The sequence below is a fragment of the Carcharhinus amblyrhynchos genome, chromosome 1 (assembly GCF_965287045.1).
Source record: "Carcharhinus amblyrhynchos chromosome 1, sCarAmb.v2.hapA, whole genome shotgun sequence".
NCBI classification, from domain to species: Eukaryota; Metazoa; Chordata; class Chondrichthyes; order Carcharhiniformes; family Carcharhinidae; genus Carcharhinus; species Carcharhinus amblyrhynchos.
In genome coordinates, this window is record NC_137324.1 from 47,341,488 (window position 1) to 47,368,684 (window position 27,197).

Sequence of the window (27,197 nt, forward strand, 5' to 3'; positions counted from 1 at the left end):
CTTTGACTGAAATGAAAGCACAGTTACACATAACTTCTTTTTGCATCAAATAGTAAGAAAATCTAACTAGATCACATATAATCAATTGAATTTTGTGTAAGCTACTTCAAGCTTTACTCCCTCCCTTTGAAATCAAGTTAATGTTGTGTGTTTAATAACCCTTAGGGTGAACTGAAGCTCCAAATGTCAGGTCTTTTATTTAAAAAAAGCAAGCCATGCAGTTATCCAGTTAGAAATAGCCATATAATTCGATTACCACAAGGTTCCAGCTAGGAAAGTTCTGCATTAGTCACGAATTCTCACTTTCAACAAAGTTTTTCACACTTGAACAAAAACAGACCTACTCCAAATGTTAAATGGATAGCCCACACCAAAATGTGGGAAACAAGGGAGTGATCAATATTAATCCATGCAAATTCACCTCCAGTGTGTGACTGTGGTGAACTAATGAATAAGTCACACCTCATTTAAGCAACATGAACCATTATTTTTTCAATAAATTCAACTAATCACAGCTGAGGGATTATATCACTGGGCTGTCCTAGCGTTTCCTGTAGCAGGAGTCTACAACACTATAAAATTGTACGCTTGGTGCAGGCTTCAGAGGGATTTGCATGTGACTGAAGGATAAGACTAGCATCTTACTGCTGGCCCTCATCCCAAAGGCAATGGCACTGAAGATATGTGAACGCTGGTGCCTGCTCATTTTCCTCTTCCTCCCCTTTTGCCTATGCCTGGAAGAATACTCGGAGGTGAGCGTGAAAGATAATGCAAACTTGACAAACGTAGTTGAAAACCAGGAAACTTCCAGGTATTTAAAGAGCGAACAGACTGAAGCTGTAAACCATACAGGTGGGGTAAAATCGAGGCCGACAGCAGCTGACAAGACAGGAAAAGTACAAAAAAAGCCGAAAAGAAACAAATTTGAAACTAAGGTGATAGAACTGTCAACTCCTGATAGCACCCAGGTACTCTGAACTGATTTTATACGCAAAGTTGGTAATAGTCCCGAGGCAGTTTGGCTTCATCTGGCTTAAACTGGAACAATTTGAATTTTGGGATAACAAAGTTTAGCTGATTTTCAGTTAATGCTTTCTCCGGCTCAAAATTCCAGTATTTCCTTTTTTGTTGTTGATGGGGTAAAAGAGAAGTTTTGTATGTTTATTATGGGTTTACTCATAAATTTGTTGCATTGTAAAACTAAACAAAACTAAGTGTTGAAACAGGAGTGAACACTTTTCAAATTGAATGATAAAATATCTTATAATTGACTCATTAAAAAGAGGAGCAATTTAAAACACATTTTGTTTTCTATTCCTGAGATAATGCAGCAGTTGAAATGTATTTTGTGTAACTTATTTCAAAGTGAATTTTCTTTTTACTTTCCCTACATATTTAATTAAAAGAAATGCATGAGAAGTAATCAGAACTTTAAATTTGTTATACCCTGATTGGCTATGTTATCTGTCAAAGATTCACCATTTTGATGTTTGAATTTGTTATGTTTACCTGTTTTCGGACTGGTTTGGAAAGGTTTTCAGGTGGTTGGAAAGGTATGCATTGTTTCTGGCATGCTATAGTCTAGATTCTGCACTGCATAATTACTTGAACATTAACTTTTATCTATGATTATACAGCAGTGATTTCCCTCACAAAAATGGAGCAGTGAAAGAAATATTTTTATTCATTCAAATGCAATATTTAACTCAGTCAAAGCAGAACATATTTTGTGACTTTCATTGAAACGTCACAATCCCATGTGTAATTTTTCTCACTAAATGCAGCATTATTACTGATCAAGCAACACGATGTTTAAAAAACCCTGATTTCAAACCTAAAACCAATGTAATTGTTGGTGTAATTCAGACTTGTCAAAAATAGGGCAAACCACATTGACAAAATTGACACTTCCACCAGCCTGTTATTAGAATTTGAGCACTGGACTAGCTGTACTGACATTTGCTCAATGCCAGAGATGTCTCCTACAATGTAGCTCCTCTGTTTTTCTTCATTACTTTAATATTTATCTTCTTGAAGTTCTATCTATTTCCTACTTCCCACTTCCCATGTGGGCAGCACAGTAGCACAGTGATTAGCACTGCTGCTTCACCGTGCCAGGGACTCATGTTCAATTCCTGGCTTGGGTCTCTGTCTGTGTGGCGTTTGCATGTTCTCTCCATGTCTGCGTGGGTTTCCTAAGGGTGCTATGGTATCCTCCCACATTCTGAAAGATGTGCTGGTTAGGTGCACTAGCCTGAACAGGTGCCGGACTGTGGCAACTAGGGGAATTTCACACTAATTTCATTGCAGTGTTAATGTAAGCCTCATTTGTAACTAATAAGTAAACTTTAAAACTTAAATGTTGTGATTCATTTGATTTCAACAGCTACGCATGGCAACAGATTTCATATTCTAACACTACTGTGGGAGTAAACAAAAAATACAAAAATAAATCAATTTGATAAGGTGATTGAACAAACAACTCCTAATAGCATAATTTCAAAATCTCATTGGTTTTTTTCAAGGCAACTGGAGTTGCTATATGTGGTGGCGTTTCCAATGTCATCCACAACCCAAAAATATATTTGTTTAAAAATAAATCATATGATTTATCAAAACTCTATCAGAAGCTTGGCTTATATGCAAGATGAAGATGCCGTTGTAATGCTTATTAATTCTATGTAATGTTTTGCCCTGTTCTTGATTTTTACATGCTTATTATGCTAATAAATATATCTTCGCAGCAGCATTAAATTCTGATGGTATGGAATTTATGCTTGAAATATTTTTCTTTGTTATTTGAATTGCATATTTGAACTTTCCTTTAAATATTAGCCACGTAATGGAAGTATATGCTCAATAGATAATACCATGTATCTGAAAAGCTGTATACCGATGTGTTGAAATGCTCTGGTTATTTTTGCTTATTATGGTTTGGCTGCTTCTTTTATGCTTTAAGTGCACAATTGGACAGTCTTTTTACCTGATAGAATCACAGGGGGAATTTTCCACTGCTGTTTTCAACCAGCGGGTTTGTGAGGGAATGGAAAATCTTGTGGGAGGTCCAAAATGCAATTTACACCAATGGAATTTCCTTGCGATTATCCCAGCCCATCCTCCTCATCAATGATGTAACTGGAATCCCAATATTTAATGTCAGGATCCCTATTAGAATCTATTAACATCCCATTAGAATCTATTAACATCTATTAACCAGCCTCTATGCTTCAGGCTGCCTGTGGCAATCATCCACCTCACTGCTATTTGAATATAAGTACATGATAGGATGAGACCCTTAAATGGGCATTGCTGACTTCAATTAGTGCCCGGGGGAGAAAACTGTGCATAAGCCTTCCTTCCCTGGATTTAATTGGACAGGATACAAAGACAACAGGGTCCTCCGTCTCACACTTTTCTGTCTGATTAAATTCTTCCCACCTCTAAACTCTCCATCAGGAAAATAATAAGTTCCACCCAAAGAGATGGAAACAAAGGTTAGATTAAGGGAGACCAAAATAAAAGAAACATTTTTTCTTTAATATTTTTTGAAATCTCTAACAACAATTCTCAACTTGAAGAGATGAGGCTAAGTACTTTTAATGTTCCCTTTTTGGGCCAGTGAAGTTGCTGTCAGTCATCAACCATTAGCACATTGTTTGAAGAGTACTTAAATGGTTAATTACTGGACTTAATGTTCTGTGCTGTGTTTAATGGACAATTAGTGTGCGAATACAGCAACTTCATGAAACTCCTGGGGAAGTCAAGGGTTTGATTTGATTCTTGTGAAGCTAATTCAAAAACAATGCAAATCATCTAGAAATTTGTGACAATTGCTTGTCATAAAGAATCTATTCCTTACCACAAATTTTCTGGCTGATTTTCACTTTAATATCAAAGTACACCATTCACATGCTGATAATTCTTTTTATCATTGGAATGACAGCATTTTTAACAGTTAACAATTATGACATAATATTTACACATGTCACTTATCTGAATACACTTGTAATCATGGTATATACTCAATTTTCAGTTCAAGGAGCGATGATAAAATTTGTAAAAAAAAAACTTGTTATCCTAAAATCAGATCGGTTGCCTTGAGTGACTTTTTTTTAGCTTGTCAATTTAGATTTGTGCTAAAGTATACTTGCAAATTAAAAATTAATTTTCTGTTTTGAGGAACAACATGAGGTTGTGGATAGGCCTGCTCATTTCGAATGTAACTCCTGTTGTCACCGAGCAGAACCTGGTCCCCGTGGGTGGCCTGGTCCTCCTGGCCAAGCTGGCATTCCGGGTGAGTTATCAATTCTGCTTTTTCAATGCTTCATTTCTCTCTTTCAATTTAACCCATTCTTTTTTCCTGCACTTAATGATTGGAGGCCATCATTCGCAATGACCAGTGATCACTCCAGTATCTTTTCCAAATGTCCATTCTTCATGTGAATCTGCACAGTGAGTCTCAGCAGGGAGCACTTTCAGGAATTCAGACCCTCACATCTGCTTCTGGGAAGAGCTGAGGTTTGTTTATTTGCGGAGGAAGAATCCTTCCTAATTCTGAAAAATTATCAAGACTCTGGTGAAGTACTCTGCACTTGCTGGATGAGCGCAACTCCAAAAACAATCAAGAAGTTTGACATCATCCAGAAAAAGCAGCCTATAACGAACCCACCACCTTAAATATTCACTCTCTCCATCACTGGTGCCCAATGATAACAGTGTATGCCTTCTACAAGCTACATTGCAACAAGTCACCAAGCCTTTTTGAGAAGGGGATAATGGTATTGTGCTAATGTCACTGGACCATCAATCCAGAGGCACAGGCTTATGCTTTGCACACATGGGTTCAAGTTCTGTCATAGCAACTGGTGGAATTTAAATTCAATTCATAAATTTGTAATCTAACAGTGTTCTCAGTTTTGTGGTCAGTAATTGTTACTATCACTGCTGTAAAAACCTGTCTGGTTCTGGAAAGCCCCCTTAGGGAAGGAAATCTGCTGACCTCACCTGGTCTGACCAACTCTGACTCCAGATCTTGACTCTTAGTTTTCCTCTGAAATGGCCTAGCAAGGCACTTAGGGATGGGTAACAAATGCTGGCCTTGCCAACATCCCAGGGACAAGTAAATAAGTACCTTCCAAACTTGTTACCTGGAAGGACAAGGGCAGCAGAGATATGGGTTCTATACCAAAGAGTCTTACCAAGATGCTGGGATTTTTAAGGCTGGGATTCTCTGATGTCATTCACCCCACCACTGCTGCTTCCAAGAACACAGAATTTGGTGCTCAGCCAAATCTCCATTCATTGCATTGGGACCAGATAATCTCAGCCATGGGTGAGGTCAGAGAAGTCTGGCCTTCGAATCAATAACAGCTGAAAGGAGGCCAATCTGTCCATTGTGTCAATGTTTGTTCTCCAAGAAGCAATCTAGGCAGTCCTAGTCCACTGCGCTATAATTGTAGTCCTGCAGGTTTATTTCTTTCAAATAGTGAGCCAATTTCCTTTTGAAATCATTGATCACCTTTATTTCCACCATTCCTGTAGACAGCCAGTTACAGGTTATTATCTCTCACTGTTATTTCTCACATTGCTCTTGCCCAAAATCTTAAATCTGTGACTCTTAATCCTTGTACCAACAGCTAACAGCAACAGTTTCCCAGGTCTACCTCATTCAAAACTATCATAATCTTATACACATGTGTTAATTTTCCACTCAGTCTTCTTTGCTCCAAAGAAAACAATATCATCTTTTCCAACCTCAAATTATAACTAAAATTTTCTATTCCTGAAACCATTCTTATAAATCTCCTCTGCACAATGTTAAATTCACATCCTTCTTGAAGTGTGGTGATCAGAAATTTATGCAATATCCTAGTTATGGCCTAACCAGAACTTCATAATGGCTCAGTGTGTCTTCCTGCTCTTGCACCCAGAGCCTTTCGTTATGAAGCCCAAGATCCCACATGCTTTGGTAACTATTCTCTCCATATGTCTTGCCACCCTAAAGATCTATGCACATGAATTCCTGGGTCCCTCTGTAACTGTACACTCTTTAGAATTCTTCCATTAATTTTATATTGCCTCTCCCCCCATATCCCTTCTGCAAAAATGTATCACCTCACACTTCTCTGTATCAAATTCCCTCTGTTATTTCTCTGTGCATTCTGCTAGCCCATCTATGTCTTGTTGCAGATGATGCATAATACACACGATCCTGACCTGGTATTGTATCACTGTCACTGCACTGTCACTGGATACAAAAACCGGGAACTCCTTTTCCAGCAACACTGTGGACCATACCGCCACCACATGGCCTGCAGCAGGTCAAAAAGTGGCTCGGCACCACTGTCTCAAGGGCAACAAATGCTGACTTCAAATGAAGTTTCCTTTTAGAAATGTACAAGTTGAAACTGCCCACATGTTACCCATTATCCACACATGGAAGAATTTGACTTTGATTGTTTCAAAATGGGATTCTGGGTGAGATAGCCAAATGGATACAAAATTGGCTTGATAACAGAAGACAGAGGATGGTTGGAGAGGGTTGTTTTTCAAACTGGAGGCCTGTGACAGCATTGTACCTCAGAGATTGGTGCTGGGTCCACTATTATTTGTCATTTATATTAATGATTTGGATGAGAATATAAGAGGCATGGTTAGTAAGTTTGCTGATGACACCAAGATTGGTGGCATAGTGGACAATGAAGAAGCTTATCTAGGATTGCGATGGGATCTTGATCAATTGGGCCTTTGGGCTGATGAGTTTAATTTAGATAAATGCGAGGTGATGCATTTTGGTAGATTGAATCAGGGCAGGACTTACTCAGTTAATGACAGGGCACTGGGGAGAGTTATACGACAAAGAGATCTAGGGTTACAGGTTCATAACTCCTTGAAAGTGGAGCCACAGGTAGACAGAGTGGTGAAGAAGGCATTCAGCATGCTTGGTTTCATTGGTCAGAACATTGAACACAGGATTTGGGACTCTAGTTGAAGTTGTACAAGACATTGGTAAGGCCACACTTGGAATACTGTGTACAGTTCTGGTCGCCCTATTATAGAAAGGATATTATTAAACTAGAAAGAGTGCAGAAAAGATTTACTGGGATGCTACCGCGACTTGATGGTTTGAGTTATAAGGGGAGGCTGGGGAGACTGGATACTGCATGAGGGGCAGAACACAGAGATGAGTCTGTCTGTTGCAGGCCTATCACTATCATGTTATTAAAATGGAAGGCACAATACACAGCTTTCTAGCCCTCCCACTGTAATCGTGGAAATTGGACACAGAAACACAGATAATTCCCATAAAATACTTTTGAAGATTTTCACAGGAAACAGAAGAGGAGCCCTATAGCAGTTTGAAAAAAAAAATTGTTTAATAACTAACTACCAGATAAATGAACAATCTGTTGGTCCTTCTTCTTTTCTTGTCTTATTTTCTGGTGCTAGACCTGGTTTGCAGGAGATGGGACACAGACTGAAAATATCTCTGCACCTTGTTAATATCCCAATGAAGGAAATTCAATCACACCTTTGCCTAAACTGGTTCTGCGCACTTTGGGTGCCGAGGACTCCTTTTCAGTATCGGGAGACAGGGACAGCATATGGCCAGCACAGTAGTTAGCATGCCTGACAGCGCCACGGACCCACCTTTGATTCCAGCCTCGGTTGCCTGTCTGTGTGGAGTTTGCACAATCCCCCTATGTCTTTGTGAGTTTCCTCTGGGTGCTCCGGTTTCCTCCCATAATGCAAAGATGCACAGATTGGGTGGATTGGCCATGTGAAATTGCCTCTTAAGCAAAAGCAGAAAATGCTGGAAAATTTTAGCAGGTCTGACAGCTTCTGGGGAGAAACATTGGCTCTGTTTTCTCTCCACAAATGCTGTCACATCTGCTTTGATTTTCTAGCATTTTCTCATTTTATTTCAGGTTCCAGTATCTGCCGTATCTTACATTTATCTAAATTGCTCCTTTGTGTCCCAAGGTGTGTAGGTTAGGGGGATTAGTGGGATAAAATGTGTGGGATTATGGGGATAGGGCTTGGGTAAAATTTAAAAATCCCACCCCCAGTACACTTGCTACCTTTATAATTATCACCTGAACCATTGGAAGACTTAGATTTATTTTACTTTTAGCCTTGACATATTTATGCAAGAAGCTACTGTTTAAATACAACAACTGGCAACCAAATACCAACTGACTCCAAGAATATGACTAACTGTAATTTAATAGGAAACCATGGAAATAATGGAAATAATGGGCTCCCAGGACATGAGGGTGAGAAGGGTGAGCAAGGCCGTAAAGGAGACATGGGACCTCGAGGAGAACGTGGAATTCAAGGCATTAAAGGAGAGAAGGGACAAGCCGGCATCCCATCAGAACTCAAAGTAAGAATGTGACTATTCTATTCATTGCATGCATAACATTTCACAGGACAGTATTGTATAAAACTAATGGACAATAGCTGATCAACATGGGTGAGGTGGTGGTGATAATGTCACTGGTCTAGTAATCCAGAAGCCTAGGCTAATACTCTAAGAACACTGGTTTGAATACTACACTGGCAGGTGTTGGAATTTGATGAATAAAATCTGGAATTGAATCCTAGCCATAGTGACAGTATTCATCGATTGTTGTTAAAGCCCATCCGGTTCACCAATGTCCTTCTAGGGAAGGATATCTGCCATCCTTCCCCAGCCTAGTGAAAAATGACTCCACAGCCACAATATCTTTGACTCTTCCTTGCCTCTGAAATGACCTCGCAAGCCACCCAATCCAAGGGCAATTAGAGATGGGCAACAAACGTCAATATTGCAGTAATGCCAACACCCACAAAGAAAATAAAGCAAAACGTTAAGAGCAAAACAATCCCAGAACATAAAATGAATCTTATTTCTCAAGAGGTTTGCTTATATTACTATGGTATTAATTGGTTGTGAGACAGGAGATATGATTGGGGGAATATAAAAAGGAATAAATCTTGGACCTTTAGTTTTTGGTATCAGTTCAGGATTTTAAAGGCTATGGATCAAAAGCAGCAATTGTGTTGGGAGACTTCACCTGGAGTATTGTATTTTGATCTCATTATCTAAGGAAAGATGTACTTACCATAGAAGCAGTACAATAAAACTTCACCAGACCAAGCCTTGGATGAAGAGAGATCAAATAAACAGTGGGGCCTGTATTCTATAGTTCTGAAAAATGATCTTGTTGGAAGTTATAAAATTCTTACATGGCATAACAGAATGGATATAGATGGATGACTAATCTGGCTCCAAGTCTAGACAGTAAGAAGTCTCACAACACCAGGTTAATTGCATTCCAATCATTATTTTGTAAATTGAGTTTGTGTCTGTATATGCCCTGTTTGTTAACAGAACTCTCACTCATCTGACGAAGGGGTAGCACTCCGAAAGCTAGTGGCTTTTGCTACCAAATAAACCTGTTGGACTTCAACCTGGTGTTGTGAGACTTCTTACTGTGTTTACCCCAGTCCAATGCTGGCGTCTCCACTTCATGACTACCATTTAAGTCTAGAACCAGGGGACATAATCTCAGAATAAGGGAGAGGTCTTTCAATACTGACATAAGGAGGAATTTCTTCACTAAGAGGATGGTGAATCTCAGAATTCTCTACCCTAGAGGGCTGAAGAATCTCAATCGTTGAGCATATTCAGAACAGATATTGATATATTTCTCAGTATTAATAATGTCAAGTGATACGAGAATAGTGTGAAAAAATGGCATAGAGGTAAATAAATAATCAGTCATGATTTATTTCAATGACAGAGCAGGCTCAATGGGCTGAATAGTTTTCACCCAATCCAATGTCCTCTGTTCCTATGAATAGAATTGAGATACAATCTAGGAGTTAGAATGGTTTAGGCCACTTGCTGAATTTTTACAGGAATTCCCTCCCAAAGTGCTTTCTCTGAATGTGCCTTGAATTAAAATGGACCCCAATGAATTACATTTATCAAGCATTGTGAGACATGGATAGGAGATAGGCATGCAGGAAAATCGGGAGGGGGTGGTGGGGTGGTTAATTTTCATACAGAGTGAGAAAATTAAAGGTGGCCTTGATGAAGAATTCATAGAATGTTTTTGGGATAGATTCTGAGAACAGCATATTCTGGCACCAGTCAGAGAGGAGGCTATACAAGGCCTGGTATTGTGCAAAGCAATAGAATTAATCAATGAGCTCATAGTAAATGCTGTGTAGATATGGTAGCAGTTTTGAATTTACATTCTATTTGAGGGAAAGAAGAGTGGGCCTAAGAATAGTATTTAAATTTAAATAATGAGACCATGAAAACCAAGGGATATTTTAGAACATGCAGAATAGATACATTCATAGAACATAGAACATAGAACATTACAGCGTAATACAGGCCCTTCGGCCCTTGATGTTGCGCCAACCAGTGGAACCAATCTAATGACCCTCTAACCTAAACTATTCCAATGTTATCCATATGCCTATCTAATGACCATTTGAACACTGTTAAAGTTGGCGAGTCCACAACTGCTGCAGGCAGGGCATTCCACGCCCTTACTGCCCTCTGAGTAAAGAACCTACCTCTGACATCCGTCCTATAACCACCACCCCTTAATTTAAAGCTGCGTCCCCTCGTGTTATCCATCACCATCCGAGGAAAAAGGATCTCACTATCCACCCTATCCAATCCTTTGATCATCCTGTATGCCTCAATTAGTTCACCTCGTAACCTTCTTCTCTCTAATGAAAATAACCTCAAGCCCCTCAGCCTTTCCTCATACAACCTTCCCACCATACCAGGCAACATCCTGGTAAACCTCCTCTTCACCCTTTCCAATGCCTCCACATCCTTCTTATAATGCGGCGACCAGAACTGTACGCAATACTCCAAGTGAGGCTGCACCAGAGTTTTGTACAGTTGTGACATGACCTCACGGCTCCGAAATTCAATCCCTCTACCAATAAAAGCTAAAACACTGTATGCCTTCTTAACAACCTTATCAACCTGGGTGCCAACTTTCAGGGAGCTATGCGCATGTACACCGAGATCTCTCTGCTCATCAACACTACTAAGAGTCCTTCCATTAGCCCCATATTCTGTACTCCTGTTACTCTTACCAAAGTGAATCACCTCACACGTTTCCGTATTAAACTCCATTTGCCACCTCTCGGCCCAGCTCTGCAGCTTATCTATATCCCTCTGCAAACTGTAACGTCCATCCTCACTGTCTACAACTCCTCCGACTTTAGTGTCGTCAGCAAATTTACTAATCCATCCTTCTACACCCTCATCTAGGTCATTTATAAAAATGACAAACAGCAGTGGCCCCAAAACAGATCCTTGAGGTACACCACTTGTAACTGAACTCTAGGTTGAATATTTCCCATCAATCACCACCCTCTGTCTTCTATCAGCTAGCCAATTCCTGATCCAAACTGCTAAATCACCCTCAATCCCATGCATCTGCATTTTCTGCAGTAGCCTACCATGGGGAACCTTATCAAATGCTTTGCTAAAATCCATATACATCACGTCAACTGCCTTCCCTTATCCACCTCTTTGGTCACCTTTTCAAAAAACTCGATAAGGTTTGTGAGGCACGACCTACCCTTCACAAAACCATGTTGACTATCCCTAATCAAATTACAAAGAGAAGGAAAATTTCCAAGGGGAGGACCAACCATCTGTGATTAATAAAAAAATTGAAATTTGTATCAAACTAAATGAAAAAGTATGTCAGTCTGCAAAGATGGATGGCATGTGAGAAGTTTGGACAAAATATTAAAAAAAACAAAGAATAACAAAAAAGATTGATAAGGAATTAAAAAATAGAATGAGAGAAAGCTAGCTAGAAATATAACAACAGATAATAGGGTTTGCATTTAGAAGAAAAAAGTTAATGAAATTCGCATCAGTCCTAAACAAAGTTAATTTGGGAAATTAACAATGAAAAATAAGGAGATGGAGAATGAATTGGATTGGTACTCTGTATCAGTCTTCACTGGAGATAAGGATAACAGTCCAGAAATAGCTTTGAATTAGGACATGAAGGGAGGAAGGAAATCAAAAATAAATGGAGGGAGGAACTCAGGAAAATTACATGGTAGCACAGTGGTCAGCACTGCTGCTTCACAGCATCAGGGACTCGCGATTGATTCCAGCTTGGGTCACTGTCTGTGGGGAGATTGCCTGTTCTCCCTGTGTCTCTGCGGATTTCTCCCAGGTGCTCCAGTTTCCTCCTATATTCTGAAAGACATGCTGGTAGGTGCATTGACCCAAACAGGCACCGGACTATAGCAACTGGGGAAATTTCACAATAACTTCATTGCAATGTTAATGTAAGCCTTAATTGTGACTAATAAATAAACTGTTTTCATTTAAGAAATATACTTAGTAAACTGTTAGACCTGATAAGTCCCCAAGTCCTGATGGTTTTCATCCAAGAGTATTAAAATAAATGACTAATTAGATAATTGATGTTTTGGTTTTAATCTTCCAAAATTCCCTAGATTTGAGGAAGGATTGATTAGATTGGAAAATAGTGAATATAACTTTTTTTATTTAAAAAGAGAGGGAGACAAAAGCAGGAAACTAAAGGCCAGTTAGCATAATATCTTTCATAGGGAAAATGTTCGCAACAACTTACTAAAGATCTTCTAGCAAGACACTAGGAAAAATAGTATAATTAAGCAGAATCAACATGAAAGGGAAATCATGTTTCAACAATTTACTGGAGTTCAATAATATATGATGTGCATAAAGGGAAACTGGGAAAGGTACTGTATGTAGATTTCCAAAAGGCACTTAATAAGGTGCAGGTGGCACAGAGGTTAGCACTGCTGCTTCACAGTGCCAGGGACCCTAGTTTGATTCCACCTCGGGTGACTGTCTGTGTGGAGTCTGTACATTCTCCCCATGTCTACGTGGGTTTCCTCCCACAGTCCAAAGATGTGCAGGTCAGGTGGATTGACCATGTTAAATAGTCCGTTAATGTCCCAAGATGTGTAGATTAGGGGATTAGCTGTGATAAATGTCTGGGGTTATGGGGAGGGGTGGGCCAGAGTAAGATGCTCTTTTGCAGTCAGTGCAGACTCGATGGGCTGAATGGCTTCCTTCTTCACTATATGGATTTTATTCTTTTCTATTCTGCATCAAAGATTAGTACAAAAATAAAAGCTCATGGTGTTATGGGTAACACTGGCATGGATCAAAGATTGGCTACATAATGGAAGGTAAACATAAATGGGTCTCTTTTTGGTTGGCAGGATGTACAAGTGGTGTGCTGGGGCCTCAACTTTTTAGAATTTATATAATTGACTTGGATGAAGGAACCAAAGGTATAGTTGCAAATTTTGCTGACAGGGTGAAAGTGGAGAGCATGTGTCTTCTTGTGAGAGAACCTAGAACTAGGTGGTTACTGTTTAAAAATAAGGATTCCCTCAGTTTAGGACAAAGATAGGGAGAATTGTTTTCTCCGCCGGTTGTGACTCTTTGCAACCCTCCTTCTTAAAAGGCAATGGAAGCAGAGTCTTTGAATATTTTTAAGGTAAAGCTAGATAGATTATTGATAAGCAAGGGGGTGAAAAGCTATCAGGGGTAGGCAGGAATGTGGAGTTGAGGTTACAATCAGATCAGCTATGATATCAATGAATGGATGGAGCAGGCTCAAGGGACTGAAGGGTCTCCTCCTGCTCCTAACTTGTATGTTCATGTGTACATTTTTTGATTGTCACATGAGTTACACTGTATTGGATCACTGTCTGTGCAGAGTCTGCACGTTCTCCCCGTGAATGTGTGGGTTTCCTCCGTGCACTCCAGTTTCTTCCCACAGCCTGAAAGACGTGCTGGTTACATGCATTGGCCATGCTAAATTCTCCCTCAGTGTACCTAAACGGGTGCTGGGGTGTGACGACTAGAGAGTTTTCACAATTACTTCATTGCATTGTTAACATAAGCTAGTTGTGACACTAATAAATAAACTTTAAATTTTATCTTTGAATAATCCAGGGCAAACCTTTAAAAAGTTCCCAATTGCCAAGCTGGAGTGTTTTTGAATTTTTTAAATCTTTTTGATTTAGCAGAGTCAGTCTCATAATTAACTCTTGGCTAATATTAATATTTAAGCAGGTTTTTCAGATCAAGTATGTAGACTTCTACCTGACCAAGGATGTATGTATTAAGATTATCACTAGTCTAAAATGTCACAGTAATTTCGTTGCAGCGTTAGTGCAGCCCTTACTTATGACTAATAAATAAACTTTAAGTTACTTGCTGCCAAAAACCAAATGCCACATTGGCAGTTTTATAAAAATCATACTTTATTTTATTGTTCTCATTTTAACCTATTTTCAATGAACATAGGTTGCTTTTATGGCTTCTATGGCAACCCACTTCACAAACCAGAACAGTGGTATTATTTTCAGCAGTGTGGAGACCAATGTTGGAAGCTATTTTGATGTGATGACTGGAAGATTTACTGCGCCAATAGCAGGTAAGTTGATGATGTTATCCTTGCTTGATTTACGAGCAATGCATGTTCTTTTTCTCAGAGCGGGGTAATTGAAATCTGGAACTGTCTCACTCAAAAGGCCATATATTCCAGGACAACTGAAGCTTTCAGGTCTGAGACAGATTTTTGTTATGTAATGCTGACAAGGAATACAGAGCAAAAGTGCAAATATAGAGTTGTGATACAGATCAGCCATAGTCTGATTGGCGGTGCAAGATTGAAGGGCTGAACGGCCTACTTTTTTCGAGTTGTTCTTTCCCAAGATGTGAACATTCTGGCTAGGTCAGAACTTATTGTACATCTCTAATTGCACTTGAGAAGCTGGTAGTGAATTGCTATCATCTATAAAGTGTAAGTTTCCCAGGCTGTTTTGTTCTTTGTTCTCTTTGTACACCCCAGTACTGTTAGGGACGAAGTTACAGGAATTTCACCCAGCAACAGTAGCCTGATAGTTTCAAATCAGTATGGTGGGTGGCTTTAAGGGGAACTTGAAGGTGATGGTACGTCCACACATCTGTTGCCCTTGTCCATCTAGGTGGTAGAGGTCCAAGAAGCCTAGGTTAGTTGCTGAAGTGCATCTTGTAGATGGTGATCACTGATGCCACTGTGCTTCAGTGATGGAGGGAGTAAATGCTGAAGGTGATGGATAGGGTGCCACTCCAGTGGGCTACTTTCTCCTGGATGTTTTTGAGCTTCTTGAATGTTTTTGGAGCTTCACTACTCCAGTCAAGTGGAGAGTATTCCATTACACTCCTGGCTTGTACCTTGTAGATGGTAGACAGACTTTGGGGAGTTAATTGATTGGTTACATGCCACAGAATTTCCAGAATCTGACCTGCTCTTGTGGTCACAATATTTTTTATATGGCTGGCCCAGTTCAGTTCCTAGTCATTCATAACTCCCAGGATGTTGTTAATGGTGGATTCAGCAATTGTAATGTCATTGAATGTCAATGGGTGTTTGTTAGATTTTGTCTTGTTGGAGATGGTCATTGTCTGGCACTTGAGTGCCATGATAGTTACTTGCCATGTATTAGCCCAAGCCATAATGCATGTGGACACTGAATATTTCAATATTTGACAAGTTGCAAATGGTGTTGGACATTGCACAATCATCAGTAAAAATTCCCAGTTCTGACCTTATGGTTTAGGGAAAGTCTTTGGTACAGCAGTTGAAGATAGGTGAGCATTAGGACCCTAATGAGCTTTTGCAGCAATGGCCTGGACCCGAAGTGACTGATCTCAATAAGCTTTAACAAAGAACAATACAGCACAGGAACAGGCTCTTTGGCCCTCCAGGCTTGCGCCGATCACATTTACCTACCTAACCAATCACTTATATCCCTCTATTCCCCATTTGTTTACATGCCTATCAAGATAAGTCTTAAATATATCGTTGTGTTTAAAATAACTGCCTCAACTAGCTCACTTAGTGCTTGGTATGAGCTTGCCCCCAATTTGCATTTACTTCAGTTTGGCCAGGGCTCTTTGATGTCACACTCAGTCCAATGCTACTTGTCCTCAAAAGGCTGAAAAACATCTGTCCTGCCAGATTTGGCTTTCTCTTAGATAGTCAGAGTTCCATGGGAGGACAAAGAAAATGCTCCAATGACACTTTGAACCTCTCCTCGAAGCATGTCAAAATTGACATTAATGACAAGGAGGATCTTGCCACTAATCATTCAAAATGGCCACAACTTGTCCATAAGACCATAAGAAATAGGAACAGGATTAGGACGTCCAGCTCTTCAAGCCTACTCTGCCATTCAGAGGATCATGGCTGATCCAATATTCCTCATGTTCACTTTCCTACTCATTCCCCTTGATTCCTTTAATGATCAAAAGTCTGTCTCAGCTGTTACCATATACAAAGACTCAAGCTGCATCATGCTTTGAGTCACAAGGTTTCAATGATGAGGCAGGGTGACAGCAGGAGAGGAAAGAAAAGGAAGCAAATCCTGCACACTGGATCCCACTGCATTGTGAGACATCCTGTTCCATGGATTGCAAATCAGTCTATTCAGTCACATGAAAATGCATGGCAGAAACTCACAACTACAAGCAGATGTCATTCTCGAATCAGTGAACAAGCCAAGCTGATGCTAAAGTCCTTGTTGAGTTATTTTGCTGCCTCAGAATTATGACACACAACACAAGTTGTGCATTCGTATGACCTCCCAACTTTTCTTCCCAAATAACCTCTGAGATGTTTCAGAAGTTAAATTTAGTTTTGAGGGGTACAAATTGGATAATATGTATTATTAATTCCATTGGATTCAATAGGCATAAAGTCAAGCAGTGGCATATTAATAAAGCCTGCCAAATGATATCAGAAGTACAGTTGTGTACATATCATATAAAGATTGAATAAAGAGTTTTTTTATTCTTGAGAAAAAGGCTGCAGGGTGGAGTAATAGAGATCTATAATAATTAGGAAATGTTTGATCGAGTGAACACAGAAGGCCCTGTTTTACCACCCCCTATGGCAGTGAGTTTCACATTCCCAACATTTTCAGGTGAATTTTCTTCTGAATGCCCTACTGGATTTCTCCGTGAAAATGTGGTAAAGTCAGGTGAGAGGCCATTATCACGATCCATGCTGCCTGCCTGTCCATTCTGGAGTTTTTTATGGAGCTGCCCTTCATTAGGGCAGATCAGCTGCAGGCAGTTTGATAGAGCATTCCAGCAAGTTCCATTCTGTTTGCATGTTAGCATTAGGAGAAAGCAAGTGAGCACTTGCAGGCGTGCTGCTGGGGAAGGGGTGGCAAGGGCGGTGTGGTGGATGAGTGCCTCAATGATTAGCGACAGGGAAGAGAGAGCGAGGTGTCACACAGCCATCGGAACGAAGGTGGGATGGGGTCCTGTGCGGGAGGGTCTGGGCTGGGAGTGAGGGGGATCACTCTGCCTGATATCTGTAGGGTGAAGTGGGGATCTCTCTGCCTGAGATCAGTGAGGGAAGGGGGAGTGTCCGCTGTCGCTCTGCCTGAGATCGGTGGGGGATTTGCAATTGTTCTGGGTGGTGGAGGCTGGGGGGATAGTGGGTCTATTTATAATGCTGTGGGTGTGGGGCAATGTTTGTGGGGGCTAGGGGGAGTGATGTGACAGGCTCAGGATGACGTGACAGACGTGCTTTTTTAACTTTTCTTCCAACTGCGCATGCGCAGTTCAGACCTCCGATAGTTTCAGCCACACCAAGCCCCGCCCACAGTGTGAATGGGACTGGAGATGGCTGAGAGCATATGGGGGTGCCTGAAAGCAGATTTCTAAGTTGGATCTGCATTACGCCCAGATTCGGCACTTAGAAAGAAAATGGTAAAATCAGGCCCAGAGAGAGAGAAGTACAACTTGAGGCCATCAAAATAAGACAGTTACAGAGAAATCCAGTAGGGAATTCAGAAGAAAATTCACCAGAAAATGTTGGGAATGTGGAACTCACTGCCATAGGGAGTAGTGAAAGTGAATAATATAGATGTATTTCAGGGAAAACTAGAAAAAACATATGAGGGAGAAGAGAATAGAGGAGGGTTTAGGTGAGGCTAGATGCAAGGAAGCACTCGTGGAGCACAAACACTGGTGGGGTCGAGTGGCTTGTTTCTGCATAATCTATACAATCCTCATCATGCTATAAGGTGGGTGTGAAATTAACTTGCCAACATGTTTTTCCCACTGACAACATGCTTGCGACTTAAAGTTTGCTTTGTGATTTTTGTTTAACATATATCCTCAACAAATATTAATTTCTTTCATGTCCCTGCAGTTTCACAGTAATAGTCATGTTTGGCTTTTGCCACATCATCTATATTGTTTCTCATGCAATCGTGTTCCAGTAATTATACAGTAACATTTCTCGTCTCATCTTCAAATTTGAAGACGTCTTCATCCACCAAAAATCATGATGCTTCCTTGATTAAAAAAGAGTCTATGGAACTTTTATGAAGGCTTTATCTAATTTTTTTGAGCCATCCTACTTCATAGTTGCTCTGCAGTGGTTGATTAATGAGTTTGACATTCATAACAATTTTGTTGCCCATTGACCATTGGGAAAGTGTTAGAGGAGTATTACTATCGGCACCTTGCTTCTATATTCTTTGTTGTTAAGGGGTCTGCTTGTTTGAAAATTGTTCTGGCAGCCACGTTACATCATTGTAAATTATGTTTGTTTTGTTTTCTTTATCAACAGAAACTTATTATGAACCTTTTTGCACTCCATGCTGTTTTGTAGAATGATTAACAGATCGCCTTTAAATGCAGCAGATCATTTTTTTTATTACTAATTGAAGCTATGAGTGGCATGGTGACATTTTCATATCTGGATCATTTAACTTGATACTTTGTTGCTTTTAATAATGAGCCATTTTCAACATTCTGGAGAGTGTCAAATTACAATTTGTAACCAGTCAAAAATTATTCATTTGAGAGGAGTCACTGATGCTGAATGTTAAGTAAGCAAATGACTCGCATAACACAGAACCTTCAGTTAATTCATGAAACTAGCAAAGTGGAGCAGCAGGGATTTAAGTGACAAAGAAACCGGAAAGAAATTAGAGAACTGAAGAACTTCAGAAATCGCTAAATGAGACAAGGCCATTTAGGCTGTCAAATCTGTATATAATCTGCTCTTTCATAGACACTATTCAACTCATTTAACCTCCACAAACTTTCTCTCCAGTTCCATGCAAACTAGACTCCTGAATATTTAGAACTATACATTCTGTGCAATTCACTAATGCTCAACTGCAATTCTTTGCTTAAAGTTTCCATGGTTGCCATGACTCAGTCAGGAGCTATCATATTGCACACAACATTTACTCACATCTACCAATATACAAATGTACAAAAATGTAGACAGGAAATGATTGACTGGCCCATCCAACCTGCATCGCATCAGGGACATCATGACTGAACATTTCCTATTACCCAACAAACTCCCCTTAACCATGTAATCTCCTTGGAGAAACAACAAGTCAGAGAAAAATTGCAAGCCCAATAAAGGAAAATCACTCAGGATTCCCCCACTCAAATGGTCAAAACTAGTCCAGGAGATCACTGTACTATTGGGAAAAAGATACAAAAGTCTGAGATCACCTACCAACCAACTCAAGAACAGCTTCTTCCTTGCTGCCGTCAGACTTTTGAATGGACCTTAAATTAAATTGATCTTTCTCTATGCCCTAGCTATGACTGTGATACGACATTCCTCACCTTCGCCTTTCCTCCTCTATGAACAGTGTGCTTTGTCTGTACAGTGCTCAAGAAACAATACTTTTCACTATATACTAATGCATGTGACAATAATAAACCAAATCAAGATTTTGCTAATTCCCTTCTAAAAGGCATACAGAGAGTACACACCCACCTCAGCAGCCAGCAATGTATTCCAGACTTTCATTACTCTCTGCATAACATCCAGTCACTTCCTAGTCTTATACAATTTAAACTCGTATCCCTGCTCCTCTTGAATCTGTTAGGCTAAATATCCTATCATAGGCACACTGTGAAAACCTTTAATTATTTTATAGACCTCTGTTATTTTTGTTTATAATCCTGTTGCTTTTTAATTGAATTCTCAGATATGTATATATACATTTGAATCTGCTGTACTTTTGATAGCACGATACTTGGTGGAGGCATTGCTGTTTTTCACCAGCAGCAATGTGGATCAAAAGATTGCAGAAACATGTTTGATTTGCCTTTCTGTGGGTTTGTTGCGATGGAGACTGAAGGAGCAAGGTGAAAGATGTTTCTTAGTTGGTTAAGATTTTCTCACTTCATTGACAGTGGGTGGACTGTCTGTGCTCAGTGAATCCCTTAGACAGCTGCTCTATTTTCAAGGTTGAATTGGAGGTGAAACATCATTTTTTTCCTGTTGACATTTGACCCATGTGTGTCCCATGTTGTGGAGAGAGCTGCATTTTGCCAGGGGGCAGAACATAACTCCCTCCAGCTATCAGTATCAGCTGTTTACTTACTATTGGAGATTCTAACACCATGGCGGCTAAACCCAGGAAGATCTAGGCTGGGCCCTTTAGAATTGCAAGAATTGTCCCAGCCTTAAGATTGCTGGCAATATATTCATTTAAGTCTTATTCAAAGATAGTAGTAGAACATTGGTTTGGAGAGAGGTATATCATAGCAATTTGATCCATTAGCATGAATAAAGTGGTTATTGACTGTTTCCTAGTTCTTAATACTACTGAAATACAAATAAAAAGTTCTGGAAAAACTCAGCCAGTCAAGTTTTTCCAGAACTTTCTGTTTTTAGCATCCGTGAAGAGAGAAACAGAATTAACAGTTCAGAGTCCCTTACAACACACCTTTGGTTTTCTGAGATTTTCCAGAACGTACTGTTTTTATTTCAGATATCCAGCATCTGCAGTATTTTGCTTTTATTTACCTAATATTACTGCTTGCATTAAACGGGTACAGCCTATTTTAATATGCTAGGTTTGTTTAATAATCCTTAGATTTAAGAGTATATTCCAAAACTACCCAGTCTCGATTTTCAGCAGCACAGCATATGCAGAGCTGGCATTAGAAAATGAGGAAGCATGAGAAGTGTGGGACAGCAAGAAAAATACCTATTAGCATTCTACTCATGATTGGGATATTAGCATGTTTAATTTTCCACCAAATCATGACATTTAAATGATCGCTTTAGCAAATTGTTCCAAAGCATATATAAATGATGGCTTTAGCAAAGTATTCCAAAGCAGGCTTTGTGAATGAGGGGAGATCTCATTGAGACGTATAAGATGATGAATGGGATGGATAGGATAGAGGTGGAGAGGCTCTTCCCGCTCAGAAAGGACAGTAGGACTAGGGGGCACAGCCTCAAGATAAAGGGGGGGCGGTTTAGAACGGAGTTGAGGAGGAACTTCTTCACTCAAAGGGTGGTGAATCTCTGGAATTCTCTGCCCGTTGAGGTGGTGGAGGCTGCCTCGCTAAATATTTTTAAGACGCGGGTTGATGGGTTTTTGATAAGCGAGGGAGAGGGCGGGAATGTGGAACTGAGCCACGACAGATCAGCCATGATCTTATTGAATGGCGGGGCAGGCTCGAAGGGCTAGATGGCCTACTCCTGCTCCTATTTCTTATGTTCTTATGTGCAAAGTAAACACAGGAGTTAGTTGCTGCTACAATAATGAGTACAATGAGACTATGTTAGGCATTGCATATGACTTAGAGGTTCTACATTCTATCATCTAATTATTTTTTCTGGAATATATGAGTGCCTTCGATTCTAACAAAAATATTCAAGATATCAAGCTATTCTTTCAGAAATGCAGGGCAATACTAAGCTACAGTTCAATATAAAAATGGTACATAATAATGAACTGAAGTTACAATATTGGGTTTCGAGGTGCATGTTTATGGTCTAGATTTTGCTGGAATCAGCAGCATTTGTAATGATGCCCATCATGAGCAAGATGTTTACATTTCCAAATTATTGCCGAAAGAGCAAGCTTATATCATCACAATATTGAAAATTAGACATATGAGACATCAGTAAGCAGGGTAGGCTTATATTCCTTAAGCAATCAGACTGAAGGGTTCAGAAAAGCAGTGCAAGGACTGAGAAGGAAACGTAAATTAGAGTGGACGACCTTCACTGATGAATTCAATACGGAAAGGAAGATTGGAGAAAAGGAAATAAAAACATTAAAGATGTGTGATGGATTTTACAATGTCAAATGTAATATCTGAAGGAATGAGACTCAATGCTTATAATGGTTAAGTTTATAAAGGTAAAAGTTAATTGACAAGAATTAACACTTGCCACATTGTTAAAATGCACTTATAGTTGAAATGGCAAGACTTAACTTTCTATTCAGTTCACACTGGCAGTGCAATCTCCGCACTTCATTGATAAAACAACTAGAGATGGTTGAACCAAGGACATTACCCTAAATGCAGCAAATACATCTTGATGAAAATGACGAGAAAACATCATGTATTATGAATTGCAAGGATATCAGCAGTGCAATTGAATTTGTTTTATTTTATTACAGGTGTTTATTTCTTTATTTTCAACATGATGAAGCATGAAGATGTCGAAGAAACTTCTGTCTTCCTAATGCACAATGGAAATGCTGTCATAAGCATGTACAGGTACGAACCAAAGTTCAAAAATCCAGTGAATTTTAGCATTTAGTTTTAAAATCAAGGTTTAGAAGTTTCCTGAGTTGTCTGCTGGACTTCCGATGAGATATTAATGGTGCACAACTCAACTTGGCTCTGATCCCAAAATCTCTAGTTGCCAGTAAGCTGGGTTCTTTATGGGCATGTAAACAATGTTTGACAAGAAAGAATCATATTTGTGTATGGTATATCATAGCATTAACTTCTTTCTTTTATACAGTCAAAAACTATGTTCAGTTAGAGAAAATAACAGGTGGAATTTTCCTTTTTCTTTCAAAGTGTTGTTTTGAGCGAGAAAAGCGGTGTGCTTGGCTGCACTGCTGTTTTTTTTCACCATATTTTCAAACACATTGAGAGAACAAAAAGCTGGAGGTAGGGTGGGCTCTGTGGACCTTATTCTCTCTGAAATTCTGACCATTCAACCTCTTTTCACTGTCCCATACCAGCCCAAAATTGGACAATAAAATCTAGGCTGACACTTCAGCACAGGACTGAGGGAGTGCTGCACTGGCTTCCAAAGAGCTATTAAACTAGGCTCTTTCTGCACCGCAACTACCCCCCCCAAACCCCCTGCTCAGGTGGATGTGAAAGATCATGCATTACTATTTTCCAAAACAAAAACAGAAACATTCTCTCTCGTACCCTAGTCATTTTTTTTCTCAACCGGTAACATTAAATTGAATAATGTTGCCATTATTAATTTGTTATTTATGGAATCTTATATGCAAGTTAGCCACCATGTTTCCTGCACAACAGTTATCATTGCACTGCAAAATTTCTTTATTGGATTTAGAGTGCTTTGGGACATTTTGAGGTCATGAAAGTTGCTACGATATATATTGGCCAGAGTTCTCTGATGTCATACACCCCCACCACTGCTGCCAATGAGAACTGAAAATTTGGCGCTCAGCCAAATCCCCACTCAGAGCAGTGAGACCAGAGAATTGCAGGCGAGTTTGGCAAAACCCAGCCATCATTTTTTCTTATATTCTGAATATTTCTTTCTCCTCAAGTAACGTCATCAAAAGATTTCATCCTTGACCTCTCTGTTCATACCATTCCATAATTTCTTCTCCAAAGTCCTCATATGTTATGTCATCTAAGTCACAAATGAAATCCTCTGAGTATGTCCACGATGTAGAGTCATAGAGGTTTACCACTTGGAAACAGGCCCTTCGGCCCAACTTGTCCATGCTGCCCTTTTTTTGTTTAAAACACCTTAGTTAATCCCAATTGCTCGCACGTGGCCCATATCCCTCTATATCCATTGTACGCATGTAACAATCTAAATGCTTTTTAAAAGATAGAATTGTACCTATCTCTAATTCTACCTCTGGCAGCTTGTTTTGGACACTTACCACTCTCTATGTGAAAAAATTGGCCCTCTGGACATTTTTGTATCTCTCCTCTCTCACCTTAATATGCTATCATCCCAAATCCTTCTTGACCTCTGCAACCTTTGACATGGAAGGTTATGTCATAGCTATAAGGTTCTGTTTTAGTATTTCATCCCCAAACTAATTTCTCCAATTGTGCTAACATTTGTACATTTTAAAATTAATAAATATTAAAAAATGTTGTTTATAACTTAGTTATAAATAAGTTTATTTATTAGTGTCACAAGTAGGCTTACATTAACACCACAATGAAGTTACTGTGAAAATCTCCTAATACTATGGAATACTATGGATGGAAACACAGAAACTGGAAGCAGGGGTAGGCCATTCAGCCCTTCGAGCCTGCTCTATTGTTCATTTTGATCATCAAATTCAATATCCTGATCCCCCACTTGCCCCCCCAACACCCCTGATCTCTTTGGCCCCTAGGGCTAGATCTAATTTATTTTTGAAATCAGACAACATTTTGGCCTCAACTGCATTCTGTGGTTATGAATTCCACGCATTCGCCACTCTCTGGGTGAAGAAGTTTCTTCTCACCTCAGTTCTAAAAGGTTTAACCACTTATCCTCAAACTATAACCCCTAGTTTTGGACTCTCCTACCATTGGGGACATTGGGAATCTACACTAACCAAACCTGTTAGAATTTTATAAGTTTCTATGCGATCCCCCTCACTCTTCTAAAAGTCCAGTGAATATAATCATAACTGATTTCGTCTCTCCTCATATAACACACCTGCCATCCCAGAAATCAGTCTAGTATACTGTACTCTCTCTTTCACAAGAACATCCTTCCTCAGTTAAGGACACCAAAACTGCACACAGTTCACGAGGTTTGGCCTCACCAATGCCCGAAACAATTGCAGCAAACCATCCATGTCACTATACTCAAATCATAGAATCATAGGTTCCTACAGAGCAAGTGGAAGACAGCTATTCGGTTCATCAAGTCTGCACGAATCCACAATCCCACCCAGGCCCTATCCCTGTAACCCCATGCATTTACCCTAACTAGTCCCCCGACACTAAGGGGCAATTTACCATGGCCAATCCACCTAACCCACACATCTTTGGAGTGTGGGAGGAAACCTGAACACCCAGAAGAAACCCACACAGACACAGGGACGTTGTGTAAACTCCACACAGAGTGACCAAGCCAGGAATTGAACCCAGGTCCGTGGCACTGTGAGGTGGCAGTGCTAACCACTGTGCCACCGTGCTGCTGTGCATAAATCCTCTTGCTATGAAGACCAACATACCATTTGCCTTCTTTACTGCCTGCTGTACCTGCATGCTTATTTTCAGTGACTCATGCACGAGGACACCAAGGTCTCGCTGAGTATCCACCTCTCTCAATTTACACCCAAAATGATTGATGATTGAGGCCACCCCTTTAAAAATAACGTGATGTGATTTTTTTTTGTTGTCTTTCAGCTCTGAATCCAAGGGGAAACATGATACTTCAGGAAACAGTGGTGTGCTTAAGCTTGAAACAGGAGATGAAGTTTGGCTGCGGATGGGAAATGGGGCATTGCATGGTGACCACCAAAGATACTGTACATTTTCTGGCTTCCTCCTTTTTGAGGAAAACTAAGAACCTTGATCACTAATGACATTAAATGCATCAAACAGAAAATATCATTAAAGGTTCTGATCTAAATTAACCCTTTAACCGTGGTTTATTCACACATGAGAGATGATTCATGAAAACATTAAAAGCACCCAATTATTTTCCTTATTTTCATTCTAATCCTTCCTACCTCTATCCCACTCTATGATGATTGGTGCTAGGAAAAAGTATGTTTGATCTGTGCATAAATTTCACTCTGCTCAAGATGAAGGCATACTGATATTTTTAGCATCCCTACTCAAAATGTCCCCTTGTGGAGGAGACATAAAACAGTCTAAAAGCAGATGCTCAGTTTAGACATATGTGCAGGAGGTCTCATTTGAATTTATGGACTTCAGTGTCAAAGCGGACAACCACCCAGTTGGCTAGCTGCCTTGCTCTTCCCAGTGTTTTGTAACCTAAAAAGTGGATAAAACATGGGAGAAATGCATGAATATTCTTTGACTGCAATCCGCCCTCCATACATAACTCACCACAGTGGTGAGGGAGTGTGTGCAGTGCAATAAATTTACATGTAAATGTTTTGACTCCTAGAGACAAAGAAGAAGGTTATAATTTTAGGCATGGTGACAAGTTGATTATGTCCATATACAGATCTATTTCTACGTTGTCTAAGAAGTGAAAAGTTGAGCCCTACAGTATTTACTCTTTAAGAATAAACACATTAGCAATAACACACAACTGAATAGATGACATTAAAAATGTAATTCAAGTAGAAATTTTCTGTAAGGTTAAATGTTTTAATAAATTTGGACACTCCCTGGCAGGTTTGTGTCTACAGAGATGATAATTTCAGAAATAAACTTTTAAAAATCAGAAACTTCATATTACAATTTAATTACCATTTGGAAAGTATAAATCCAGGGTGATTTTGGGATTGAGATTGTACAGTGCCAAAGAATAAACTTATATACATGGTGCCATTGATCCTTGATTTATTATGAGTGGTGTTACTGATATTGTGATTTTTGTTATTATACGTCTGGTCACATAACGTCTTCTTTTGATTTAATTTTCTTTTCTTACATCTTTCCTTCTTTACAATGGGGTGGCAGGGTAGTCCAGTAGTTAGCACTGCTGCCTCACAGTGCCAGCGACCCGGGTTCGACTCCTGGCTTGAATCACCGTCTGTGTGAAATTTGCATGTTCTCCCTGTGTCTGTGTGGGTTTCCTCCAGATGCTCCGGTTTCCTCCCACTGATCAAAGATGTGTGGATTAGGTGGATTTGCCAGGCTAAATTGGCCCTTAATGTCAAGGGGATAAGTAGGGTAAATACAGGAGTTGCAGGGATAGGACCACGGTGGGAATGTTGGTGTGGGCTTGATGAGCTGAATGGCCTCCTTCTGCACTGTAGAAATTCTATCTTAAATACCTCAATATGATGGTGTCAAACTTTTACAGCCTAATTTCCTTTGATCCCTTGATCTTTTCGGACTTGCTGCTCCAACTTTTGCTGGGCCTTCACATATAATCCACTGCCCATGGAATCCGCTGGGATTGTTCTTCCTGTTCTTTTAATTTTGCCTT

The 27,197-nt window shown here is 39.8% G+C and overlaps 1 protein-coding gene across 2 annotated transcripts; it reads left to right on the forward strand.

The window, feature by feature from the left end:
- The first annotated feature begins 599 nt into the window (after window positions 1–599).
- Window positions 600–26,581, forward strand: LOC145349235 (complement C1q tumor necrosis factor-related protein 3-like). Of its 2 annotated transcripts, none has more exons than XM_080197712.1 (6): window positions 600–968; window positions 4,180–4,294; window positions 8,232–8,386; window positions 14,357–14,486; window positions 22,513–22,612; window positions 25,475–26,581. In XM_080197712.1, exons 1-6 carry the CDS (start codon window positions 669–671, stop codon window positions 25,632–25,634), a joined length of 960 nt encoding a protein of 319 aa, XP_080053838.1. In that variant the 5' UTR covers window positions 600–668; the 3' UTR covers window positions 25,635–26,581. The 2 variants fall into 2 exon arrangements, with proteins under 2 accessions (XP_080053838.1, XP_080053847.1); XM_080197721.1 differs by having other exon boundaries at window positions 600–752.
- The last annotated feature ends 616 nt before the right edge of the window (window positions 26,582–27,197 follow it).